This window comes from Lampetra fluviatilis, chromosome 44 (genome assembly GCF_964198595.1).
Source record: "Lampetra fluviatilis chromosome 44, kcLamFluv1.1, whole genome shotgun sequence".
NCBI classification, from domain to species: Eukaryota; Metazoa; Chordata; class Hyperoartia; order Petromyzontiformes; family Petromyzontidae; genus Lampetra; species Lampetra fluviatilis.
In genome coordinates, this window is record NC_136318.1 from 6,261,467 (window position 1) to 6,287,634 (window position 26,168).

The 26,168-nt window shown below is 55.6% G+C and overlaps 1 protein-coding gene across 1 annotated transcript; it reads left to right on the top strand.

Moving 5' to 3' along the window:
• The first annotated feature begins 311 nt into the window (after positions 1-311).
• On the top strand, positions 312-24,356 carry ASB15 (ankyrin repeat and SOCS box containing 15). Its single transcript, XM_078876348.1, has 10 exons — positions 312-320; positions 911-1,061; positions 2,407-2,565; positions 4,108-4,353; positions 15,800-15,971; positions 17,489-17,736; positions 17,866-18,029; positions 18,831-18,959; positions 19,587-19,740; positions 24,211-24,356. Exons 1-10 carry the CDS (start codon positions 312-314, stop codon positions 24,354-24,356), a joined length of 1,578 nt encoding a protein of 525 aa, XP_078732474.1.
• The last annotated feature ends 1,812 nt before the right edge of the window (positions 24,357-26,168 follow it).

Here is a 26,168-nt window from a genome sequence, read left to right on the forward strand (position 1 = left end):
CCATAAATCGAATCCACTGCACAAACCATGGCAGATGCGGATACCTGATGCACAAATGGAAAATGAAAAACTCTCTCTTGTGTGCGGCTGTGGTCGTCCAGAACAGACCAATGCCCGATCCACAAATACGAAGAAGACACCGCAGCGATACACTACACTAACTCTTGACGCGGCTATCTGGCTTGACCACCTGAACGTCAAATTGTAGTTGTTGCTGTGCACCTACATCAGCATCCATACGAAAGAAGAAGATTGGCTTTGCAGACCAATATCACCCGGCAGCATATGTTCAATCAGGTAAACAATGCATAATGCATTCGGTGTGCAGTATTGATCTTCGTGCAGTTCAGGGCCTAGACATCAGATTTTTTTTAAACAAGATTGCTCATTGCAATAGGCCAATTATTCAAAAACTGTCATTATAATTTGTTCTTGTTACGTGTCTTTTTTTCAGGAAAGTCTTATTGAGTCTCTCGACTCTTATTTTAGGAGGGTCCTACAGAGTTCTAACCAGGGTGGCCTGCCGGATTCGAACCGGGAGCTTTTACGACTACGGCTGGGCCATGTAACCACGTTTAATGATGACGAAAAGACATTTTGTGCTTTTACAAAGCTGGGCCAGTGCTCGTGGAAGTCCGTGTAGTTTATAGTTATGGTTCGTTTGCATATTCCCCCGCTGCAATGCCCTGTCACTGCTGCCACTGCCAAGGGTCTTGGGCTGCAGTCTATGAGTCTCTGTACAACTCTATGAGTCTCTATGCAACTCTATGTAACTCTATATAACTGCGATGCCATGTAACTGCCGCCACTCCGACGATCTTGCGCTTTTGGCGTCCGTGCAACGCAACGAAGAGCTCAAATTTGGGCCTCAGCAGCTGAGATAATGAACTCCCGGGTGCGAGTCTGAAAGGCTGTCGGCCCGTGTCCAGGCGGCGTGCTGGAGCTGCAGAAGCTGTCGCGTTTCCGCTCCGCGTTCGACGAGGCCGACGACCGAGGGTGGTTCCCACTGCACGAGGCGTCCGTGCAGCCGCTCGAGCAGATCCTGGAGGTCACGCTCGACGGTAACACGGAGAGAGGGCCACAGCCAGAATTTCGTCTATACACAGACGTGTGCACAGGCGGCCCTGGACGTACGAACACCCGCACTTATGAGCACCCGCACTTACAACATTGACTTAAAACGCGAAGTGGCACGTGCAAACTAGATGTAATCAGTCAGCATCGCGCTGGGACTGAGCGTGTGTGTGAAAGCTGAGTTTTATACGCTTAGGTTTTTTCGGTAAAGTCACCATGTAGGTAAAAAATAAAATAAAAAATTACTAAAAGTAATAATAGAAATAAAATAATAAATTACGACGTTTCGGAGGCAACACAAGTCTCCGTCATCAGGTGGGACCGTCACAGCTTGATGCAGTAATTTTAGCTGTGACGGTTCCACGTGATGACGGAGACTTGTGTTGCCTCCGACACGTCGTGATTTATTATTTTATTTCTATTTTAAGTTTTAGTAATTTAAAATTTTATTTTTTACCTACGTGAAATTTGTTGTCCTTCTATTATTTCTTCTATGATTTTTATAATGTATCCTATATTATTTATTTATTTTCCCCTACGTGACTTTACCGAACAAACCTAAGAGTATGAATCATTGCAGTCACGAAAGCTTCAAATCTAGAATTAAAGCTGAGTTTGTGTGTGAAAGTGAGTGTGTGGGGAGTGGGGAGCGGTGGTGTAGTGGTTCGCGCGCTGCACAACGAACCCGGCGACTCGCGTCGAGTTCGATTCCCGCTCACGGCCAACACCGGTGTCGATTATTTGAACCAGTCCTGGGCCTCTCCTAGGTCGACTCAGCCTCAATTGAGTACCTGGAACGGTGTGTAAATCATCGCCACTAGGGAGACAAAGGCGGCCGGGCGTGGTGCTGGCTACCCACTCCCTCGTGTGCCGTGCCGGCCTTCATAGGTGCTCGTTAACAGCACTTGCCCCAACAGTCTGTTCAGGCTACACGGGGGATTTTTATTGTTTTGTTGTGGGGGAGTGGTAGTGTAGCAGTTAGCGCGCTGCGCTACGAAAGTGGTGACCCGAGTTCGATTCCCACTCACGACCATCTGAACCGGTCCTGGGCCTCCTCTAGGTCAACTCAGCCTCAAATGAGGCCTTGTGTGTTTGTGTAAACATCACCACTGGGGAGACAAAGGCGGCCAGGCATGATTGTGTTCCGACTTACGAACGGGTCTCAGCAACGAATTACGTTCGTAAGCCCGGGACTGCCCATATGTATGTATGGATGTTGAACTTCTTTCGCACCGTACGTATCTAACCGTACTAATTGGAGGTACCTTCAACAGACTCTTGCGACGCACTTACCGTCGGCTCTTCGCTGTGTCCACGTTAACCCTCGCACAGCGTCGTACCCCAGCGTGCGGGAGCAGTGCACGCACGCCGGTGAGACGGCGCTGATGCTGGCGGTGCTGGCGGGGCGAGCGGGGAACGTCCGCGCCCTGCTGGAGCGCGGGGTGCAGCCGGACGGGCACGACGACCGCGGGGACAGCGCGCTGCTCGCCGGTGAGGCCGCAGAGGTCCGCGGTTCGACGCGGCAGGCCGACCCTGGTCAATACCTCCGATGGCCAGGGTTGGCTACGTGCGGCGTGAAAGAAGTTCATTGTAGTGGTGACCGTTACGGATATGGTGATGTCACCCATAAGAGAGCTGCGTGCTGATAGTTACGCTACGAAATTTACTAATTGTAAGTGTTATGATAAAAAAACACTTGCAAAGGCTTCATTGGGAAATGCAGCAATCGGAGACCCCTACTGTGTGGCGAGATGTTAACTACCTCGCCTGGTATACTGGAAGTCGTGGGTTCGATCCCGACCCTGATGCCTATATATTTGGAGTTTGCATGCTTTCTCTGTGGTCGCGTGGATTTTTCTTCGGGTTCACATTTAGACTCAACAGGCGTTGAGAGTATTTGGCTGCTATACATTTCCACGTGATAAGCCACTTCGTTGAGCTATCATTTGTGGCCAGGTCGCTTCTGAAAAAGAGCTGTGTAGCTCAGTGGGACTTACTTGGTAACATAAAAAAATTGTTCAGTTTAGAAACAGTCTTGACACCCGGCATGGCTTTCTCAAGCAAGCAAGCAAGCGAATGCAATGATAACAATAACAACAATAATCTTGATTTGAAGCTTTCGTGACTGCAGGAATCCATACTCTTTGGTTCTTTCGGTAAAGTCACGTGGGTAGAAATAAAATAAATCACGACGTTTCGAACGCAACACAAGCGCCCGTCTGCAGGTGAGAATCGCGACATCTGCGATGTCTGCTGCGAGCAGCACGATGTCTGCTCACTTATCAGTGCCCTACCTTATGACAGACCAATTTTGACCCTATTGGTCACCCCGTGCCCTTATAAATCTCAACGTTCATCCTACAAAGTCCCATCATCACAAGGGAGAAACGCAGAGAATTTCATTTTTTGTTGCCCGTATTGAAACGGCTGTACGCCGTATGGACCTGAAAACTCAATTTCCCTGCACAAGCATACGGGGTGAACCGTCTGGGTTGACAGCTGTGGCATGTTGAGGTATGGACCAGGAGGGTGTCGGCAACTCGGGGACACCATGCGGCTCTTTCAAGGACCGCTCCGTGACGTTGGTCACGATTTCATTTTCTTTTTTTGCTTTGGTTCTTTCGGTAAAGTCACGTAGTTAGAAATAACTACGTGACTTTACTGATAATAAAAAACGGTAAAGTCACTTAGTTATTTCTAACTACGTGACTTTACTGATAATAAAAAACGGTAAAGTCACGTAGTTATTTCTAACTACGTGACTTTACTGATAATAAAAAACGGTAAAGTCACGTAGTTATTTCTAACTACGTGACTTTACTGATAATAAAAAACGGTAAAGTCACGTAGTTAGAAGTAACGCGAATGTCGCGGGCGAGGCGTTATTTCTAACTACGCGGTAAAGTCACGTGACTCTACCGGTAAAGTCACGTAGTTATTCCTAACCACGTGACTTTACCCAAAGAACCAAAGAGCAGCAACGACAACAATGATAATAAACCAACAACCAGTAAACCCGCTGCTCTCCGCAAGCGGTGCGCGCGGGCTCGCACCAGCTGGCCTTGCTGCTCCTCCGGCACGGCGCGGACCCGAACCTCGCGTGCGCCAAGCGGTGGACGGCCGTGCACGAAGCCGCCCGCGGGGGCCGCTCGCACATCCTGGCCCTGCTGCTGCACCACCGCGGCGACCCCAACCGGCGGGACGCGTTCGCCGTGACGCCGCTGGCCGTCGCGGCGCTGCACGGCAGGGAGGAGGCGCTGGAGCAGCTCATCCACAAAGGTGGGCGCCGCCGCGGGGAGTTGACGCCTCGCCCGCGACGTTCGCGTGCGCGATCCGCCGACCCTAGGGGAGACTTGGGGAGACTTGGGGAGACTAGGGGAGACTTGGGGAGACTTGGGGAGACTAGGGGAGACTTGGGGAGACTAGGGGAGACTTGGGGAGACTAGGGGAGACTTGGGGAGACTAGGGGAGACTTGGGGAGACTTGGGGAGACTAGGGGAGACTAGGGGAGACTTGGGGAGACTAGGGGAGACTTGGGGAGACTAGGGGAGACTTGGGGAGACTTGGGGAGACTTGGGGAGACTAGGGGAGACTTGGGGAGACTAGGGGAGACTTGGGGAGACTAGGGGAGACTAGGGGAGACTTGGGGAGACTAGGGGAGACTTGGGGAGACTTGGGGAGACTAGGGGAGACTTGGGGAGACTAGGGGAGACTTGGGGAGACTTGGGGAGACTAGGGGAGACTTGGGGAGACTAGGGGAGACTTGGGGGGACTTGGGGAGACTAGGGGAGACTTGGGGAGACTAGGGGAGACTTGGGGAGACTTGGGGAGACTAGGGGAGACTTGGGGAGACTAGGGGAGACTAGGGGAGACTTGGGGAGACTAGGGGAGACTTGGGGAGACTTGGGGAGACTAGGGGAGACTTGGGGAGACTAGGGGAGACTTGGGGAGACTTGGGGAGACTAGGGGAGACTAGGGGAGACTTGGGGAGACTAGGGGAGACTTGGGGAGACATGGGGAGACTAGGGGAGACTTGGGGAGACTAGGGGAGACTTGGGGAGACTTGGGGAGACTAGGGGAGACTAGGGGAGACTTGGGGAGACTTGGGGAGACTAGGGGAGACTTGGGGAGACTAGGGGAGACTAGGGGAGACTAGGGGAGACTTGGGGAGACTAGGGGAGACTTGGGGAGACTAGGGGAGACTTGGGGAGACTTGGGGAGACTAGGGGAGACTAGGTGAGACTTGGGGAACTAGGGGAGACTTGGGGAGACTTGGGGAGACTAGGGGAGACTTGGGGAGACTAGGGGAGACTTGGGGAGACTTGGGGAGACTAGGGGAGACTTGGGGAGACTAGGGGAGACTTGGGGGGACTTGGGGAGACTAGGGGAGACTTGGGGAGACTAGGGGAGACTTGGGGAGACTTGGGGAGACTAGGGGAGACTTGGGGAGACTAGGGGAGACTAGGGGAGACTTGGGGAGACTAGGGGAGACTTGGGGAGACTTGGGGAGACTAGGGGAGACTTGGGGAGACTAGGGGAGACTTGGGGAGACTTGGGGAGACTAGGGGAGACTAGGGGAGACTTGGGGAGACTAGGGGAGACTTGGGGAGACATGGGGAGACTAGGGGAGACTTGGGGAGACTAGGGGAGACTTGGGGAGACTTGGGGAGACTAGGGGAGACTAGGGGAGACTTGGGGAGACTTGGGGAGACTAGGGGAGACTTGGGGAGACTATGGGAGACTAGGGGAGACTTGGGGAGACTAGGGGAGACTTGGGGAGACTAGGGGAGACTTGGGGAGACTTGGGGAGACTAGGGGAGACTAGGGGAGACTTGGGGAGACTAGGGGAGACTTGGGGAGACTTGGGGAGACTAGGGGAGACTTGGGGAGACTAGGGGAGACTTGGGGAGACTTGGGGAGACTAGGGGAGACTAGGGGAGACTAGGGGAGACTTGGGGAGACTAGGGGAGACTTGGGGAGACTAGGGGAGACTAGGGGAGACTTGGGGATACTTGGGGAGACTAGGGGAGACTTGGGGAGACTTGGGGAGACTTGGGGAGACTAGGGGAGACTAGGGGAGACTTGGGGAGACTAGGGGAGACTAGGGGAGACTTGGGGAGACTAGGGGAGACTTGGGGAGACTTGGGGAGACTAGGGGAGACTTGGGGAGACTAGGGGAGACTTGGGGAGACTTGGGGAGACTAGGGGAGACTTGGGGAGACTAGGGGAGACTAGGGGAGACTTGGGGAGACTTGGGGAGACTTGGGGAGACATGGGGAGACTAGGGGAGACTTGGGGAGACTAGGGGAGACTTGGGGAGACTTGGGGAGACTAGGGGAGACTAGGGGAGACTTGGGGAGACTTGGGGAGACTAGGGGAGACTTGGGGAGACTAGGGGAGACTAGGGGAGACTAGGGGAGACTTGGGGAGACTAGGGGAGACTTGGGGAGACTAGGGGAGACTTGGGGAGACTTGGGGAGACTAGGGGAGACTAGGTGAGACTTGGGGAACTAGGGGAGACTTGGGGAGACTTGGGGAGACTAGGGGAGACTTGGGGAGACTAGGGGAGACTTGGGGAGACTTGGGGAGACTAGGGGAGACTTGGGGAGACTAGGGGAGACTTGGGGGGACTTGGGGAGACTAGGGGAGACTTGGGGAGACTAGGGGAGACTTGGGGAGACTTGGGGAGACTAGGGGAGACTTGGGGAGACTAGGGGAGACTAGGGGAGACTTGGGGAGACTAGGGGAGACTTGGGGAGACTTGGGGAGACTAGGGGAGACTTGGGGAGACTAGGGGAGACTTGGGGAGACTTGGGGAGACTAGGGGAGACTTGGGGAGACTAGGGGAGACTTGGGGAGACATGGGGAGACTAGGGGAGACTTGGGGAGACTAGGGGAGACTTGGGGAGACTTGGGGAGACTAGGGGAGACTAGGGGAGACTTGGGGAGACTTGGGGAGACTAGGGGAGACTTGGGGAGACTATGGGAGACTAGGGGAGACTTGGGGAGACTAGGGGAGACTTGGGGAGACTAGGGGAGACTTGGGGAGACTTGGGGAGACTAGGGGAGACTTGGGGAGACTTGGGGAGACTAGGGGAGACTTGGGGAGACTAGGGGAGACTTGGGGAGACTTGGGGAGACTAGGGGAGACTAGGGGAGACTAGGGGAGACTTGGGGAGACTAGGGGAGACTTGGGGAGACTAGGGGAGACTAGGGGAGACTTGGGGATACTTGGGGAGACTAGGGGAGACTTGGGGAGACTTGGGGAGACTTGGGGAGACTAGGGGAGACTTGGGGAGACTAGGGGAGACTAGGGGAGACTTGGGGAGACTAGGGGAGACTTGGGGAGACTTGGGGAGACTAGGGGAGACTTGGGGAGACTAGGGGAGACTTGGGGAGACTTGGGGAGACTAGGGGAGACTTGGGGAGACTAGGGGAGACTTGGGGAGACTTGGGGAGACTAGGGGAGACTTGGGGAGACTTGGGGAGACTAGGGGAGACTTGGGGAGACTTGGGGAGACTAGGGGAGACTTGGGGAGACTAGGGGAGACTAGGGGAGACTTGGGGAGACTAGGGGAGACTTGGGGAGACTTGGGGAGACTTGGGGAGACTAGGGGAGACTAGGGGAGACTTGGGGAGACTTAGGGGGACTTGGGGAGACTTGGGGAGACTAGGGGAGACTTGGGGAGACTTGGGGAGACTAGGGGAGACTAGGGGAGACTTGGGGAGACTAGGGGAGACTAGGGGAGACTTGGGGAGACTTGGGGAGACTAGGGGAGACTAGGGGAGACTTGGGGAGACTAGGGGAGACTTGGGGAGACTTGGGGAGACTTGGGGAGACTAGGGGAGACTTGGGGAGACTAGGGGAGACTTGGGGAGACTTGGGGAGACTAGGGGAGACTAGGGGAGACTAGGGGAGACTTGGGGAGACTTGGGGAGACTTGGGGAGACTAGGGGAGACTAGGGGAGACTTGGGGAGACTAGGGGAGACTTGGGGAGACTAGGGGAGACTTGGGGAGACTAGGGGTGACTTGGGGAGACTTGGGGAGACTAGGGGAGACTAGGGGAGACTAGGGGAGACTTGGGGAGACTTGGGGAGACTTGGGGAGACTAGGGGAGACTAGGGGAGACTTGGGGAGACTAGGGGAGACTTGGGGAGACTTGGGGAGACTAGGGGAGACTTGGGGAGACTAGGGGAGACTTGGGGAGACTTGGGGAGACTAGGGGAGACTAGGGGAGACTAGGGGAGACTTGGGGAGACTTGGGGAGACTAGGGGAGACTTGGGGAGACTAGGGGAGACTTGGGGAGACTTGGGGAGACTAGGGGAGACTTGGGGAGACTAGGGGAGACTTGGGGAGACTTGGGGAGACTAGGGGAGACTAGGGGAGACTAGGGGAGACTTGGGGAGACTAGGGGAGACTAGGGGAGACTTGGGGATACTTGGGGAGACTAGGGGAGACTTGGGGAGACTTGGGGAGACTAGGGGAGACTAGGGGAGACTTGGGGAGACTAGGGGAGACTAGGGGAGACTTGGGGAGACTAGGGGAGACTTGGGGAGACTTGGGGAGACTAGGGGAGACTTGGGGAGACTAGGGGAGACTTGGGGAGACTTGGGGAGACTAGGGGAGACTTGGGGAGACTAGGGGAGACTAGGGGAGACTTGGTGAGACTAGGGGAGACTTGGGGAGACTTGGGGAGACTAGGGGAGACTTGGGGAGACTTGGGGAGACTAGGGGAGACTTGGGGAGACTAGGGGAGACTAGGGGAGACTTGGGGAGACTAGGGGAGACTTGGGGAGACTTGGGGAGACTTGGGGAGACTAGGGGAGACTTGGGGAGACTTGGGGGGACTTGGGGAGACTTGGGGAGACTAGGGGAGACTTGGGGAGACTTGGGGAGACTAGGGGAGACTAGGGGAGACTTGGGGAGACTAGGGGAGACTAGGGGAGACTTGGGGAGACTTGGGGAGACTAGGGGAGACTAGGGGAGACTTGGGGAGACTAGGGGAGACTTGGGGAGACTTGGGGAGACTAGGGGAGACTTGGGGAGACTAGGGGAGACTTGGGGAGACTTGGGGAGACTAGGGGAGACTAGGGGAGACTAGGGGAGACTTGGGGAGACTTGGGGAGACTTGGGGAGACTAGGGGAGACTAGGGGAGACTTGGGGAGACTAGGGGAGACTTGGGGAGACTAGGGGAGACTTGGGGAGACTAGGGGAGACTTGGGGAGACTAGGGGAGACTAGGGGAGACTAGGGGAGACTTGGGGAGACTTGGGGAGACTTGGGGAGACTAGGGGAGACTAGGGGAGACTTGGGGAGACTAGGGGAGACTTGGGGAGACTTGGGGAGACTAGGGGAGACTTGGGGAGACTAGGGGAGACTTGGGGAGACTTGGGGAGACTAGGGGAGACTAGGGGAGACTAGGGGAGACTTGGGGAGACTTGGGGAGACTAGGGGAGACTTGGGGAGACTAGGGGAGACTAGGGGAGACTTGGGGATACTTGGGGAGACTAGGGGAGACTTGGGGAGACTTGGGGAGACTAGGGGAGACTAGGGGAGACTTGGGGAGACTAGGGGAGACTAGGGGAGACTTGGGGAGACTAGGGGAGACTTGGGGAGACTTGGGGAGACTAGGGGAGACTTGGGGAGACTAGGGGAGACTTGGGGAGACTTGGGGAGACTAGGGGAGACTAGGGGAGACTTGGGGAACTAGGGGAGACTAGGGGAGACTAGGGGAGACTTGGGGAGACTTGGGGAGATTAGGGGAGACTTGGGGAGACTTGGGGAGACTAGGGGAGACTTGGGGAGACTAGGGGAGACTAGGGGAGACTTGGGGAGACTTGGGGAGACTTGGGGAGACTTGGGGAGACTAGGGGAGACTAGGGGAGACTTGGGGAGACTTGGGGAGACTAGGGGAGACTTGGGGAGACTTGGGGAGACTAGGGGAGACTTGGGGAGACTTGGGGAGACGAGGGGAGACTAGGGGAGACTTGGGGAGACTAGGGGAGACTAGGGGAGACTTGGGGAGACTAGGGGAGACTTGGGGAGACTTGGGGAGACTAGGGGAGACTTGGGGAGACTAGGGGAGACTTGGGGAGACTTGGGGAGACTAGGGGAGACTAGGGGAGACTTGGGGAGACTAGGGGAGACTAGGGGAGACTTGGGGAGACTAGGGGAGACTAGGGGAGACTTGGGGAGACTGAGGAGACTAGGGGAGACTAGGGGAGACTCGGGCAGACTAGGGGAGACTAGGGGAGACTTGGGGAGACTAGGGGAGACTAGGGGAGACTAGGGGAGACTTGGGGAGACTTGGGGAGACTGAGGAGACTAGGGGAGACTAGGGGAGACTAGGGGAGACTTGGGGAGACTGAGGAGACTAGGGGAGACTAGGGGAGACTAGGGGAGACTAGGGGAGACTTGGGGAGACTAGGGGAGACTAGGGGAGACTTGGGGAGACTTGGGGAGACTGAGGAGACTAGGGGAGACTTGGGGAGACTTGGGGAGACTAGGGGAGACTAGGGGAGACTCGGGGAGACTCGGGGAGACTAGGGGAGACTCGGGGAGACTAGGGGAGACTCGGGGAGACTCGGGGCGACTCGGGGAGACTCGGGGAGACTCGGGGAGACTAGGGGAGACTCGGGGAGACTAGGGGAGACTAGGGGAGACTCGGGGAGACTCGGGGAGACTAGGGGAGACTAGGGGAGACTTGGGGAGACTTGGGGAGACTAGGGGAGACTAGGGGAGACTTGGGGAGACTTGGGGAGACTAGGGGAGACTAGGGGAGACTTGGGGAGACTTGGGGAGACTTGGGGAGACTTGGGGAGACTAGGGGAGACTTGGGGAGACTTGGGGAGACTAGGGGAGACTTGGGGAGACTTGGGGAGACTAGGGGAGACTTGGGGAGACTTGGGGAGACGAGGGGAGACTAGGGGAGACTTGGGGAGACTAGGGGAGACTAGGGGAGACTTGGGGAGACTAGGGGAGACTTGGGGAGACTTGGGGAGACTAGGGGAGACTTGGGGAGACTTGGGGAGACTTGGGGAGACTAGGGGAGACTAGGGGAGACTTGGGGAGACTAGGGGAGACTTGGGGAGACTAGGGGAGACTTGGGGAGACTAGGGGAGACTTGGGGAGACTTGGGGAGACTAGGGGAGACTAGGGGAGACTAGGGGAGACTTGGGGAGACTTGGGGAGACTTGGGGAGACTAGGGGAGACTAGGGGAGACTTGGGGAGACTAGGGGAGACTTGGGGAGACTTAGGGAGACTAGGGGAGACTTGGGGAGACTAGGGGAGACTTGGGGAGACTTGGGGAGACTAGGGGAGACTAGGGGAGACTAGGGGAGACTAGGGGAGACTTGGGGAGACTTGGGGAGACTAGGGGAGACTTGGGGAGACTAGGGGAGACTAGGGGAGACTTGGGGATACTTGGGGAGACTAGGGGAGACTTGGGGAGACTTGGGGAGACTAGGGGAGACTAGGGCAGACTTGGGGAGACTAGGGGAGACTAGGGGAGACTTGGGGAGACTAGGGGAGACTTGGGGAGACTTGGGGAGACTAGGGGAGACTTGGGGAGACTAGGGGAGACTTGGGGAGACTTGGGGAGACTAGGGGAGACTAGGGGAGACTTGGGGAGACTAGGGGAGACTTGGGGAGACTTGGGGAGACTAGGGGAGACTTGGGGAGACTTGGGGAGATTAGGGGAGACTTGGGGAGACTTGGGGAGACTAGGGGAGACTTGGGGAGACTAGGGGAGACTAGGGGAGACTTGGGGAGACTAGGGGAGACTTGGGGAGACTTGGGGAGACTTGGGGAGACTAGGGGAGACTAGGGGAGACTTGGGGAGACTTGGGGAGACTAGGGGAGACTTGGGGAGACTTGGGGAGACTAGGGGAGACTTGGGGAGACTTGGGGAGACGAGGGGAGACTAGGGGAGACTTGGGGAGACTAGGGGAGACTAGGGGAGACTTGGGGAGACTAGGGGAGACTTGGGGAGACTTGGGGAGACTTGGGGAGACTAGGGGAGACTTGGGGAGACTAGGGGAGACTTGGGGAGACTTGGGGAGACTAGGGGAGACTAGGGGAGACTTGGGGAGACTAGGGGAGACTAGGGGAGACTTGGGGAGACTAGGGAGACTAGGGGAGACTTGGGGAGACTGAGGAGACTAGGGGAGACTAGGGGAGACTCGGGGAGACTAGGGGAGACTAGGGGAGACTTGGGGAGACTAGGGGAGACTAGGGGAGACTAGGGGAGACTTGGGGAGACTTGGGGAGACTGAGGAGACTAGGGGAGACTTGGGGAGACTAGGGGAGACTAGGGGAGACTAGGGGAGACTTGGGGAGACTTGGGGAGACTGAGGAGACTAGGGGAGACTAGGGGAGACTAGGGGAGACTAGGGGAGACTTGGGGAGACTAGGGGAGACTAGGGGAGACTAGGGGAGACTTGGGGAGACTTGGGGAGACTGAGGAGACTAGGGGAGACTTGGGGAGACTTGGGGAGACTAGGGGAGACTAGGGGAGACTCGGGGAGACTCGGGGAGACTAGGGGAGACTCGGGGAGACTAGGGGAGACTCGGGGAGACTCGGGGCGACTCGGGGAGACTCGGGGAGACTCGGGGAGACTAGGGGAGACTCGGGGAGACTAGGGGAGACTAGGGGAGACTCGGGGAGACTCGGGGAGACTAGGGGAGACTAGGGGAGACTTGGGGAGACTTGGGGAGACTAGGGGAGACTAGGGGAGACTTGGGGAGACTTGGGGAGACTAGGGGAGACTAGGGGAGACTTGGGGAGACTAGGGGAGACTTGGGGAGACTTGGGGAGACTTGGGGAGACTAGGGGAGACTTGGGGAGACTTGGGGAGACTAGGGGAGACTTGGGGAGACTTGGGGAGACTAGGGGAGACTTGGGGAGACTTGGGGAGACGAGGGGAGACTAGGGGAGACTTGGGGAGACTAGGGGAGACTAGGGGAGACTTGGGGAGACTAGGGGAGACTTGGGGAGACTTGGGGAGACTAGGGGAGACTTGGGGAGACTAGGGGAGACTTGGGGAGACTTGGGGAGACTAGGGGAGACTAGGGGAGACTTGGGGAGACTAGGGGAGACTAGGGGAGACTTGGGGAGACTAGGGGAGACTAGGGGAGACTTGGGGAGACTTGGGGAGACTGAGGAGACTAGGGGAGACTAGGGGAGACTCGGGGAGACATGGGGAGACTAGGGGAGACTTGGGGAGACTAGGTGAGACTAGGGGAGACTAGGGGAGACTAGGGGAGACTTGGGGAGACTGAGGAGACTAGGGGAGACTTGGGGAGACTAGGGGAGACTAGGGGAGACTAGGGGAGACTAGGGGAGACTTGGGGAGACTTGGGGAGACTGAGGAGACTAGGGGAGACTAGGGGAGACTCGGGGAGACTAGGGGAGACTAGGGGAGACTTGGGGAGACTAGGGGAGACTAGGGGAGACTAGGGGAGACTTGGGGAGACTTGGGGAGACTGAGGAGACTAGGGGAGACTTGGGGAGACTTGGGGAGACTAGGGGAGACTAGGGGAGACTAGGGGAGACTCGGGGAGACTCGGGGAGACTAGGGGAGACTCGGGGAGACTAGGGGAGACTCGGGGAGACTCGGGGCGACTCGGGGAGACTCGGGGAGACTCGGGGAGACTAGGGGAGACTCGGGGAGACTAGGGGAGACTAGGGGAGACTCGGGGAGACTAGGGGAGACTTGGGGAGACTAGGGGAGACTTGGGGAGACTCGGGGAGACTCGGTGAGACTAGGGGAGACTTGGTGAGACTCGGGAAGACTCGGGGAGACTCGGTGAGACTAGGGGAGACTAGGGGAGACTTGGGGAGACTAGGGGAGACTTGGGGAGACTAGGGGAGACTTGGGGAGACTCGGGGAGACTCGGGGAGACTTGGGGAGACTTGGGGAGACTTGGGGAGACTTGGGGATACTCGGGGAGACTCGGGGAGACTCGGGGAGACTTGGGGAGACTCGGGGAGACTCGGGGAGACTCGGGGAGACTCGGGGATACTCGGGGAGACTCGGGGAGACTCGGGGAGACTCGGGGAGACTCGGGGAGACTCGGGGAGACTAGGGGAGACTTGGGGAGACTTGGGGAGACTTGGGGAGACTCGGGGAGACTAGGGGAGACTTGGGGAGACTTGGGGAGACTCGGGGAGACTAGGGGAGACTTGGGGAGACTCGGGGAGACTCGGGGAGACTCGGGGAGACTCGGGGAGACTTGGGGAGACTTGGGGAGACTAGGGGAGACTTGGGGAGACTTGGGGAGACTAGGGGAGACTTGGGGAGACTAGGGGAGACTAGGGGAGACTTGGGGAGACTTGGGGAGACTAGGGGAGACTTGGGGAGACTAGGGGAGACTTGGGGAGACTCGGGGAGACTCGGGGAGACTTGGGGAGACTTGGGGAGACTCGGTGAGACTAGGGGAGACTTGGGGAGACTAGGGGAGACTTGGGGAGACTCGGTGAGACTTTGGGAGACTTGGGGAGACTTGGGGAGACTAGGGGAGACTAGGGGAGACTTGGGGATACTCGGGGAGACTCGGGGAGACTCGGGGAGACTTGGGGAGACTTGGGGAGACTTGGGGATACTCGGGGAGACTCGGGGAGACTCGGGGAGACTCGGGGAGACTCGGGGAGACTTGGGGAGACTCGGGGAGACTTGGGGAGACTTGGGGAGACTTGGGGAGACTCGGGGAGACTAGGGGAGACTTGGGGAGACTTGGGGAGACTTGGGGAGACTCGGGGAGACTTGGGGAGACTCGGGGAGACTCGGGGAGACTTGGGGAGACTTGGGGAGACTCGGGGAGACTAGGGGAGACTTGGGGAGACTTGGGGAGACTAGGGGAGACTTGGGGAGACTAGGGGAGACTAGGGGAGACTTGGGGAGACTTGGGGAGACTTGGGGAGACTTGGGGAGACTAGGGGAGACTTGGGGAGACTAGGGGAGACTAGGGGAGACTTGGGGAGACTTGGTGAGACTAGGGGAGACTTGGGGAGACTAGGGGAGACTTGGGGAGACTAGGGGAGACTTGGGGAGACTCGGGGAGACTTGGGGAGACTTGGGGAGACTTGGGGAGACTCGGTGAGACTAGGGGAGACTTGGGGAGACTAGGGGAGACTTGGGGAGACTCGGTGAGACTTTGGGAGACTTGGGGAGACTTGGGGAGACTAGGGGAGACTTGGGGAGACTAGGGGAGACTTGGGGAGACTAGGGGAGACTTGGGGAGACTCGGTGAGACTTGGGGAGACTTGGGGAGACTCGGTGATACTAGGGGAGACTTGGGGAGACTCGGGGAGACTTGGGGAGACTCGGGGAGACTAGGGGAGACTTGGGGAGACTTGGGGAGACTAGGGGAGACTTGGGGAGACTCGGGGAGACTAAGGGAGACTTGGGGAGACTAGGGGAGACTTGGGGAGACTCGGTGAGACTAGGGGAGACTTGGGGAGACTCGGGGAGACTAGGGGAGTCTAGGGGAGACTCGGTGAGACTAGGGGAGACTTGGGGAGACTCGGGGAGACTAGGGGAGACTTGGGGAGACTTGGGGAGACTAGGGGAGACTTGGGGAGACTCGGGGAGACTAGGGGAGACTTGGGGAGACTAGGGGAGACTTGGGGAGACTCGATGAGACTAGGGGAGACTTGGGGAGACTGGTGGAGACTAGGGGAGACTTGCGTGCGTGCGTGCGTCGGGGTTATCGCGCGTGCAGGCGGAGACGTCGGCGCGCGTGCCTGTGACGGCGAGTCGGCGCTGTTCGAAGCGGCGCGGGGCGGCAGCGCGGACTGCGTGACGCTGCTGCTGCGGCACGGAGCGGACGCGAACGCCCCCAGCATGGAGGGACGCCTGCCCATCCACAGCGCGGCGCGGCACGGCCACTACCTGTGCGTACTGCCCTCGTGAACCTGCGGGGGCTGACGCCCACCACCTCCACTCCCCCCTCCTCCTCGGCCACTTCTCGCCGGGCCACCCCGATCGAGTGATCGGCCCCCCCGCGCCAGCGCCCTCTCTGAGGGACGTGGCTAAGTGGCTGGTTCACCACCACCCGGAGTTATCCCACACACACTCCCCACGTACACCGCCACTAACGCGGAGTTGGCTGCGTGCACGCGCGTGCACGTGCAGGCGCACGTCGCCCACCACGGCTAGCGCTGAAAATAGTCGTATGAATATGCACGCGCCCCCTTAATCCGCCTTGCAAACAGATGCTAATGCTAGCGGGAAGGGGAAGGCTGGGACAGGGCTGTATGAATATGCACCCCTCCTGGTGTTAAACGAAAAGAAAGAGGTGACCTGGGTGCACGTCTCGCCGTTGAGGCTATTTCCTACTGTGTAAATGCGCACGGAGCGCAAGCACGCGTAAACAATGACGGTCGTATAGATGGTAATAGCAGCGCACCCTGCAGTCCCGCGCTCGATCTCTCATGCACCCCCCGCATGCAGTCGCTCCACTCAAAAGTCACAGACATCACGCCGAAGTTCACCCACCCACACAGGAATCACACTACACCGATCTTCTGAACTGAAGTTTATTAATGATGCGTCTATAGAAAACCCTGTGTGGCCCGGAGTAAATATTTAGTGAGCAGCGCCTAGCCGATCCCTATTCAATCCCTGGGTGTACCCTCACTCTACTTCTCACCTCGCAGACGCACTCACGGTATCGCACGGACGCGCTGGGAGTCAGACCGGGCAGCTGAACAGCTGGAGGAGAACTCCTCAACGTCTTTCCGCTCCCTTCTTTTATGCCCTCGGAATCCAAAGATCCCGGGTCACGTGGTGTTATTCTGTGCGGCCAATCGGGCGCCTACCTTTCGATTTTAAACCGATGCCCCGCCCCTACCTGGAGCGTTGCTTCCCATTACGCCTCGGTCCATTGTCTACGTCCCCGTCCTCCCCACCCCGGACTCAATCGGTTTGGTCGGGGTGGCCGTCCCGCGGAATACGCAGCTGCAGTCGGTCCAGGGATTTCCCTCCCACCTCCTCTCATGCGCTGCTCGCGGAGTGTTCGCCCTCGAAGCCCCATCTCCCCGTGCTGTGAGTGTCTCATTGCGGTCAGCCCGGTGAGCTTCGTCGCGCCCAGACAATTTTAAGCCAATTCACGGGGGGGGCCGCAATGCAATTTGGCCTGGGGGGGGGTGTCAGCCAATCTCCTGGCACTGGGAAACCGTGGGACATCCCCGCTAGGGGCCCCTCGGGTAAAAACCCATGGTACCAGGTGACCCCCCCACGAAGAGCCTACGTGGGTGCGTGTGTGTGTTTAGTGGGGGTGTGCGTGCGTGTGTTTAGTGGGGGTGTGCGTGCGTTCGTGTGGAGGGGTGCGAGGGGATGCCAGCGCCCTTGCTGTGGCACGCACGCACGGCCTCTCACTCTCTCGCGCACACCGCTGTGCGCGGCGCAGGGCGCTGAAGCAGCTGGCCGAGGCGACGTCGCCGCGAGCGATCGCGGCCAGCGGCGTGAGCCCGGTGCACGCGGCCGCGGACGGTGGCCACGCCGAGTGCCTGCGGCTGCTGCTCGAGGGCGGCCACTGCGACGTGAACGCCGCGCTGGCGACCCACGCCGCCGGCGAGCACGGAGACGGCCGCCGCTCGGCCCTCTTCTTCGCCGTCGCCAACGGCGACGTCGTCTGCGCGCGGCTGCTGCTGCAGGGTGAGGCAAAGGCGGCCGGGCGTGGCGCCGGCCCCCCCCTCCACGTGTGCCGCGGTGCCGGCCTTCGTGGGCGCCGCTCGCTGACGGGGCTACACGGCGGGGGGTGATCTCTGTCTTTGCCGCACGTAGCGGGCGCGCTGCCCAACCAGGACCCTCTGAACGCGCTGGTGGTCGCCGTGCAGAGCGGCGACCGCGACCTCGCGCGCCTGCTGCTGCGCCACGGGGCCGACGTCAACTTCCGCTCGACGCTCAACTCGACGCGCTTCCCCAGCGCCCTGCAGTACGCCCTGAAGGCACGCGGCGCACAAACAGGGGCCGTCCTCGGAGGGAGGCCGCGGGCTAGATGCCACACGGCCACCGCCCCCCCCACCCCAGCGGTGGCTAGGAGATGTTAACTACCTCGCCTGGTGTACAGGAGGTCGTGGGTTCGATCCCAACCCTGACGCCTGCTGCTGTATATTTGGAGTTTGCGTGTCTCTCTCTCTCATCATCATCACGGTGGCTAGGAGATGTTAACTACCTCGCCAGGTATACAGGAGGTCGTGGGTTAGATCCCGACCCTGACGCCTGCTGCTGTATATTTGGAGTTTGTGTGTCTCTCATCATCATCACGGTGGCTAGGAGATGTTAACTACCTCGCCAAGTGTACAGGAGGTTGTGGGTTCGATCCCGACTCCTGACGCCTGCTGCTTTATATTTGGAGTTTGTGTCTCTCATCATCATCACGTTGGCTAGGAGATGTTAACTACCTCGCCTGGTGTACAGGAGGTCGTGGGTTCGATCCTGACCCCTGACACCTGCTGCTGCTGTATAATTAGAGTTTGCGCGTCTCTCTCTCTCCCCGTGGTCGCCTGGATTATTTTGCGGGTCCTCCGTTTTTCACCCCCTCCGCATTTAGAATCGACGTCGCGCGTCTCGAGTACATTTTGGCTGCTCTGAATTCCCACGCGTACCGCGCTGTTGTTGAAAACGAAGCCTCGGAATACGCCGAACGGGCATCGACCCTACGAATCGGTGCGCCTGGTGCAACGCAACGGGGTAGCCGCGATCGCTGCGGGCTTGTTGCGTGCGTGCGTGTGCCGCGCTGTGCGCAGGACAAGGCGACGCTGCGGCTGCTGATGAACTTCGGCTGTGACGTGCGCTCGTGCTTCGAGTGCTCGCACGGCGACGACGACGACCCCACGAGGATGGTGCTCACCTCGTCCGTCATCGAGGACGTGCCCGTACGTACGGTGATCCGGCAGGGGGGCCCTCTCCTCTCCGTTTACAATAGATGTTGCGCGCGGACACGGGGTGAAGTCATTGATGCCGCCACCGCTGCTGCTGCTGCTGATGATGATAATGGGAGTCGCTAAGGATGCCGATGGTGGAGTAAGTTGCTGCTTGCCGAGATGATGCGCGCAGACACGGGGTGAAGTCATTGATGCCGCTGCTGCTGCTGCTGATGATGATGATAATGAAGTCGCTTAGGATGCTGATGCTGGAGTCAATTGATGCTGTTGCTGCTTGCTGAGATGATGTGCGCAGACACGGGGTGAAGTCATTGATGCCGCTGCTGCTGATGATGATAATGAAGTCGCTTGGGATGCTGATGCTGGAATCAATTGATGCTGTTGCTGCTTGCTTTTGATAGAAAAAAGAAGTCACTGATGCTGCTGATAGAGAAGTCACTGTGGATACTGCCGATGATAATAAAGACGTCACTGATGCTGCTGCTGCTGGTGATGATGGTGGTCGTCTTCGCGGCTTTGTTGTTTTGCGCTTTTGTTTTCCACGGGACCCACCCAAATTGATGACGGGGACGATAACTCTTCATTGTGTCTCTCTGTATTTATTGGCGACACGCGCAGTTCTGCGAGGTCATCACGCTGCGATGGCTGTGGCGCTGGGCGGGCCCAGTGGTGCTCGCCATGATGGACTACGTTGACCACGTGCGTGTCTGTCCCAAGCTGCGTCTCGTGCTGCAGCAAAACGAGCAGTGGCCGGAGATCGACTACATCATGAGTGAGGCCCCCCCCCCCACTCCCCGCGTCCTCCCCCCTCCCGTACCCGCCCCCCCCCCCTCTTCACCACCATGTCCGAGACAATCCCAGTGCCGGGTGAACTCAATAGGTGCCACAGTTAACACCGAGGCCCGTATTTGTTGTTGTTGTTGTTCTCAGCTTGGCTCAGGCCTAAGTGAGCCGGCAACGAGTCGACGCTTTAACTCGAGCTTGCTCGGAGCATGGGTCCGGATGTTACATTGAACTTTTTTCCTCTCTCTCGCATCGCAACGGAGCTCAGGTGCGGTCCCAGAAAACGCTCAAGATTTTCCTTGAGCTGAGCCCAAAGCCCCGAGCCATGGCTGAGCCGGCTATTTTATCGCATCCATAATGATGGTTTTTGGGTTAGATCGTGGAAGTATAAATGTGTCGTAACCCTCCACCACCCGACACAGCCAATTAGCAAGGGATTTTTCACGTGGCAATTAGTTACTGCTTCAACCCACCGGTGTGTTGGAGAGTAAATCCACAACGTTTACAATGAGTAGCACGACGTTTCGCTGGCAATTACATCCGGCATCATCGGGCGATTCGCCAGAATAGTACTTGATCTCATTCGTTTTTGGAAGCAAAACCCCGTCAGTTGTCGTGACCTGGCGATGCCCTCCCGTGGCCGGTGCTCACTTTTCACGCGAGAGGGAATGTAACTCCATCATCATAGAGGCATTTTTTTTGGGGGGGGGGGGGGGGGTTAGATCAAGTAAATATATAAATGTGCCTGTAAACAGAACGTGGCCAATTCGTCACTAGTACAGCACACCGGTTGTGTGTTGGAGAGTAAACCCACCACATTTACAATTCGAGTACGACATTTCGCACCATCAGGCGACAGCCAGATTTGTTGAGAAATCCTCCTGTTGCGGTCTAAAATAGAGGGGGGATGAGTGTGATGTCGTCACGTGCGAGCCAGTCAGGTGCGAAGGGGGTGGGGGGGTTAATGTATTCATAGAAATTTCAATGGATATTAATTACCGGTTTGGTAATTCATAGGGTAATCAACAGCATTATGCGTGCCCATCGCACTAACGCATCCTGCCGTTTGTAACTGCAGGCATTATCTGCAGGGCCACGCCACATTGCTCTATGGGCTGCTGCCATCTAGTGGCAACAAATGTGGAAAAGATTGCACAGAAGGAGCAGGAGGAGGGGGTGGGGGTCACGTCCCATTCATTCTGAGAGTGTTCACCCAAACTGACCAGGTTTACAGCATTTTTTAAAAGTGTCTGGCGTACGAAGTGCGCCAGACACTTGAACCGGTCCAGGGCCTCTCCTATGTTGACTCAGCCTCAAACGAGTACCCGGTGCGGTGTGTGGACATTGCTGCCGGGGAGACAAAGGCGGCCGGGCGTGGTGTTGGCCACCCATCCCTGGTCGTGTGCCGTGCCGGCCTTCATAGGTGCTGCTCACCAACAGCACTTGTCCCAAAAGTGTTATAGGGGCCGTCCATAAATGACGTCACGCGATTTTAGACGATTTTTTTACCCCCCCCTTCGTCACACGGCGTCACAAAAAGTCAGACCCCACCTCAAATATGACGTCACAAAGCTCTGCCCCCCTCTCCAAAACCATATTTCCATTTTGAAAATAAACCAAGCTTCAAATCGCTTTAAACTATTGTCATTGCAGTGCGTATTTAATGTGGCACTGCACTCTGATGTTGTTGTAGGAGAAAACATTTATTAAAAAGTCTATTTAATTAAGTAGAACGTGTTGTCTATATTGATTTAAAGTTGCGCATTTTGATGTGACGTCACATTTCTCAACCCCCCCCCCCTCGCCACACATCGTCACAAATGTCTGACCCCCCCCCAGGTGCGTGACGTCACTTGTGGATGGCCCCAAATGCTATACGGGGTGATATTTCTATATTTGAAGTTTTCTTGACTGCAAGGGTCAATACTTGTATAAAGGTGTCAGTTTTTGTACCAGATGAAAGGGTAAAAACCTATTACTATATTTTGCCCAGAGGCGTAGCTAGGGGGGGGCAGGGGGGTACATATGTCCCCGGGCGCCAAGGTAAAGGGGCGCCAAAATGAGGCTTACAACGTTACATTATAACTTATTGCGGCGGGCACGGCAGCCTGAAACTACTGCACAAATCTACACCTCAACCTAAAAATTTTATATCCCGCCACACACAGCCTACATGTCATGTAATTACATTTTGGTACGCGCGCCTATTAAGAACTTACATGGAAGAACGTCCCAAACAACAGACAGGCGCAGTCTTTCAGCCTTAGTCACTGGCCTGTTTTTTGGTGGCGGAAACTACGACATGATGATGAACTTGTTGACAGTAACGGGGAAGATGAGATGGAAGAATCTTCTGATAGAGAAGCTGAAAATACTCATTATGATGCTGTTCCTGCTGTACTAAGGTTTCACGATGTTGGCTACTTAGAATATGATAAAACGACCAAGCTATCGAAAATATCACAGCCTCTTCGCAATGAAATGATTACTCACGGATCCTTGCCTTTTCCGCACGGAGACAATCTATCATCAGTATCCAGAGAACGTTCAATTACATCCGCATGGTATGAACGCCGACTAGCGAATGAAGAGGAAGTGAATCGTTCGTGGCTATTATATTCACCAATCAATAAAGCTGCTTACTGTTTCTGTTGTCTAATATTTACATCATCGAGTTCAAACTCACGAGCTTCGTTTGAGTTAACAAACGGTTTCAACAAGTGGAGAAAGCCAGAAAAACTAAATTCTCATGAAAACAATCCTAGCCACCGCACAGTATATATCTGTTTTTCTCTCGTTCAACAATTCGTTGCGAAGAGTTAAAAAAAGATGTGCCCATCACAGTAAAGCGGGAGTCTGAAACACGCTGGAGTGCACGATCAGAAGCTGTTAAAGCTATCTATGAAGGACTGGATGAACTAGTAGGGCTGCTAGACAAATTATCGGAGGACGTAACTATGACGCCTGAAACCAGAAGTGATGCAGAACAGTTACAGGCATGCGTATTAAATTTTTACTTCATAGTTGTATTACATTTCTGGAATGTCATTCTTGGAAAAATTTATCGTGTTCAGAAGCGCTTACAGGATCCTACTATGAATTTCAAGGAAGCAGCAACTGATCTTGAATCTTTGGAGCATGAATTTGTCAAGCTTCGTGATGATTTGAGCCAAGTTGCTGTAGAAAACGCCAAAACAAGATGCACAGCCTGGGGGATCGATGTGGACAGAAGAATTAGGCGACGTCTGAAGATTCCAGGAGAACTAGCAAGAGATGCAGAACTTTCAGCAGAAGAAGAAATTGTGCGCGTTATGAAGAGCGTATTTTATCGCGTTCAACAGGAGATGTCAACACGGTTTTTACGACTAAAAGACCTGAACACAAAATTTGGATTTCTGCTGGACGTCAAAACTCTTCTATCCGACACAGATGTCGATGCAATTCGTCGAAATTGCACAGATTTTGGAAATTTCTATGACACCGACATCAATGGCCACGAACTTTTCACAGAAATTAGAGGTTGCAAAATGCTGCTCAGTAACCGGAATTAAGTTCTACCAGAAACTCCTTTGGATCTTCTTGGTTTTATTGTGTTTTATAGAGACGACATATTTCCGAATTTGCGAATTTCACTGCAAATTTATTAACAATAGCAGTTTCAATTGCAAGCTGTGAGCGGTCGTTCAGCAAATTTAAACTTTTTGTCGTATTTGCGGCTTCAATGGGACAAGATCGTCTCAGCGATCTTGCTCTTCTTAGCGTTGAAAGAGAAACATTGGAAAAAAACAGATTTTGATTACGTGATTGACTAGTTTGCGACAGTGAAATCAAGAAAAATTAATCTTTTGTAGACTATGTCAACCAGTCTACGACAGTGGCTGAGTGAGCCATGTAATATAATTTCTATAAATTTGCTTCTTTAAATACAATGTAATAGGAAATGTGATTAAACGGGGGGGAGGGGGGGGCGCCAATTTTATAGTTCGTCCCCGGGCACAAAATATCCTAGCTACACCTCTGATTTTGCCACTGGTAAAGGAGGTCTCATAGTGAGGGTCAATACTCTTTGGTTTTTTCGGTAAAGCCACGTAGGTAATTTATTTTTTTAAATTACGACGTTTCGGAGGCAACACAAGCTTCCGTCTTCAGGTGGAACCGTCACAGCTAAATTACTGAAAAAACCCAAAGCAGAGGTCGCAAACGGGTTTTGATTCCTTACCCGTACCCGGCCGCACCAGGGTCGCAAATGGGTACCCGTTCCCTACCCGTACCCTACCCGAAATGAGTGACAAACGGTTACTCACCAGTGACTCACGGTCTACCCGTACCCGGCCGCACCAGGGTCGCAAACGGCTACCCGTACCCGGCTGGGTATGGGTAGCCGGGTATCGGGTAGGGTACGGGTATCGGGTACCCGGTTGCAACCTCTGACCCAAAGGGGCGATCTGTGTCCTTGCAGGTAATGTGCGCCCTCTGAAGCACCTTTGCCGACTGGCGCTGCGAGCATGCGTGGGCACACGGCGACTCCAAGATGGCAACTGCCTCGCAGCGCTGCCGCTACCGCGCGCGCTCCGCACGTTCCTCCTGCACGAGACGCACACGTGATCACCCTGGGCACCAAGGCCGTAATTATAACGACATTGGGGGGGGCACACATCCACACCCCCACCCCCAATATTCAGATATGCTCAAAATGTCCCCCCCCCCCAATATATTGCTTTAAACTATTGTCATTGTAGTGCGTATTTAATGTGGCGCTGCACTCTGATGTTGTAGGAGAAACATTTATTAACAAGTCTATTTAATTAAGTAGAACGTGTTGTCTATATTTATTTAAAGTTGCGCATTTTGATGTGACGTCACATTTCTCAAACCCCCCCACCCCTCGTCACACATCGTCACAAATGTCTGACCCCCCCTCCCCCCTTGGTGCGTGACGTCATTTATGGACGGCCCCTATGACGCTAGCTCTGGGAATATGTAAGCGGGGAGCGGTGGCGCAGTGGTTAGCGGACTGCGCTATGAACTCAATGACGATGATCTGAACCGGTCCCGGTCCTCTCCTGGGTCGACTCGGCCTCAAATGAATACGTGGTGCGGTGTGTAAACATTCGTCACTCGGGACACAAAGGTGGTAGGGACGCGTTGCTGGCCACTCACCCCATCGTGCCGTGGCACCCTTCATAGGTGCTCATTAACAGCACTTGCCCACACAATCTGTCAAGGCTATACGGGGGATCTTTGTCTTTGTTACTTTCTCCTTAGCCGGCTCCTTTCTCCACACGTGGGTGGACACGTGCCTCGCAGTCTGCGTCACGTGACACGCTGGGAGGTCAGGGACGCGCGTGGGCACATGGGGGTTCAGACATTTGATATTCAAAGTTTATATCCCGAGTAATTTATATCCTCGGTAATGTGCAGAGTGGCACAAATCGCACGTCTAGCTTATGTAAGCATAAATCTAGTTCAAGCGAAAATGCTGAGTTTGACCATTTAAATGACTGTGTAGAAAGTTAAAAATGTAACATCATGGGGCCTGGTAGGTGTTGCTGCCTATGTATGTTGAACATTTCGCGCCGTACGGAGCCAACCAGGACAACAAACGTAACACAAACAGCAGTTCTGAAGAAATTAGCTTTCAATCTGCTCGATTTTAAAAAGTACGGAGCTGCTCCCAGTGGCTTCTTGATATTGGAAGGAGTAGCGCTTCTGAAAGGGGCGCGCGGGCATAGTCGTGACCCCGGCTGTGATCGCGGTATCGTCGAAACGGGTTCGATATATACACATTCACAGAGACGAGTGATTCTAATTGTGGAAGGTTGTCGGGGCCCCGAGTGAATCTTGCGTAATGGCAGAGCCTGCAGTCGGGCCTAGGTGTCTGCGCACGTGCTTTGGGCCTAAATGGTGCACGTGGTCGAATCAAAATGGCGCACGTGGTCGAATCAAAATGGCGCACGTGGTCGAATCAAAATGGCGCACGTGGTCGCGCCTACGCTCGAACCGAGTTCAAAGCGTACACGGTTTAGCTGAGAGTCGGGGCCCGAGTAATGCTCTGTGTGTGAACAAAACACGATGCGAGGTTTTCTCACTTTTTGGGATTTTTGTTATTTAAATGAATGCAAAAAAAACTACAGGATATTTGTTTGATTTGAGTTTATTTTAATAGCACTGTAAATGGAGTTTTTTTTAAAATGAACAGCTTGTTACCAGGTTTCAAGATTTTATTAAAACAAATGATGGTAAGCTTCTGTTGGAAATGCTTTAATTACGCATTGGTTAGGTACACGGTACATCGTGGCAGGACAAGATAAACAATTAAGTATTTTGTACAAGAAGCGGAATCGAGGAATATCAATAAAGTAGTGTCCCGTCAATTATAAAAAAACAACATTCAGGTTACAGCCGGTTAATTGTTGG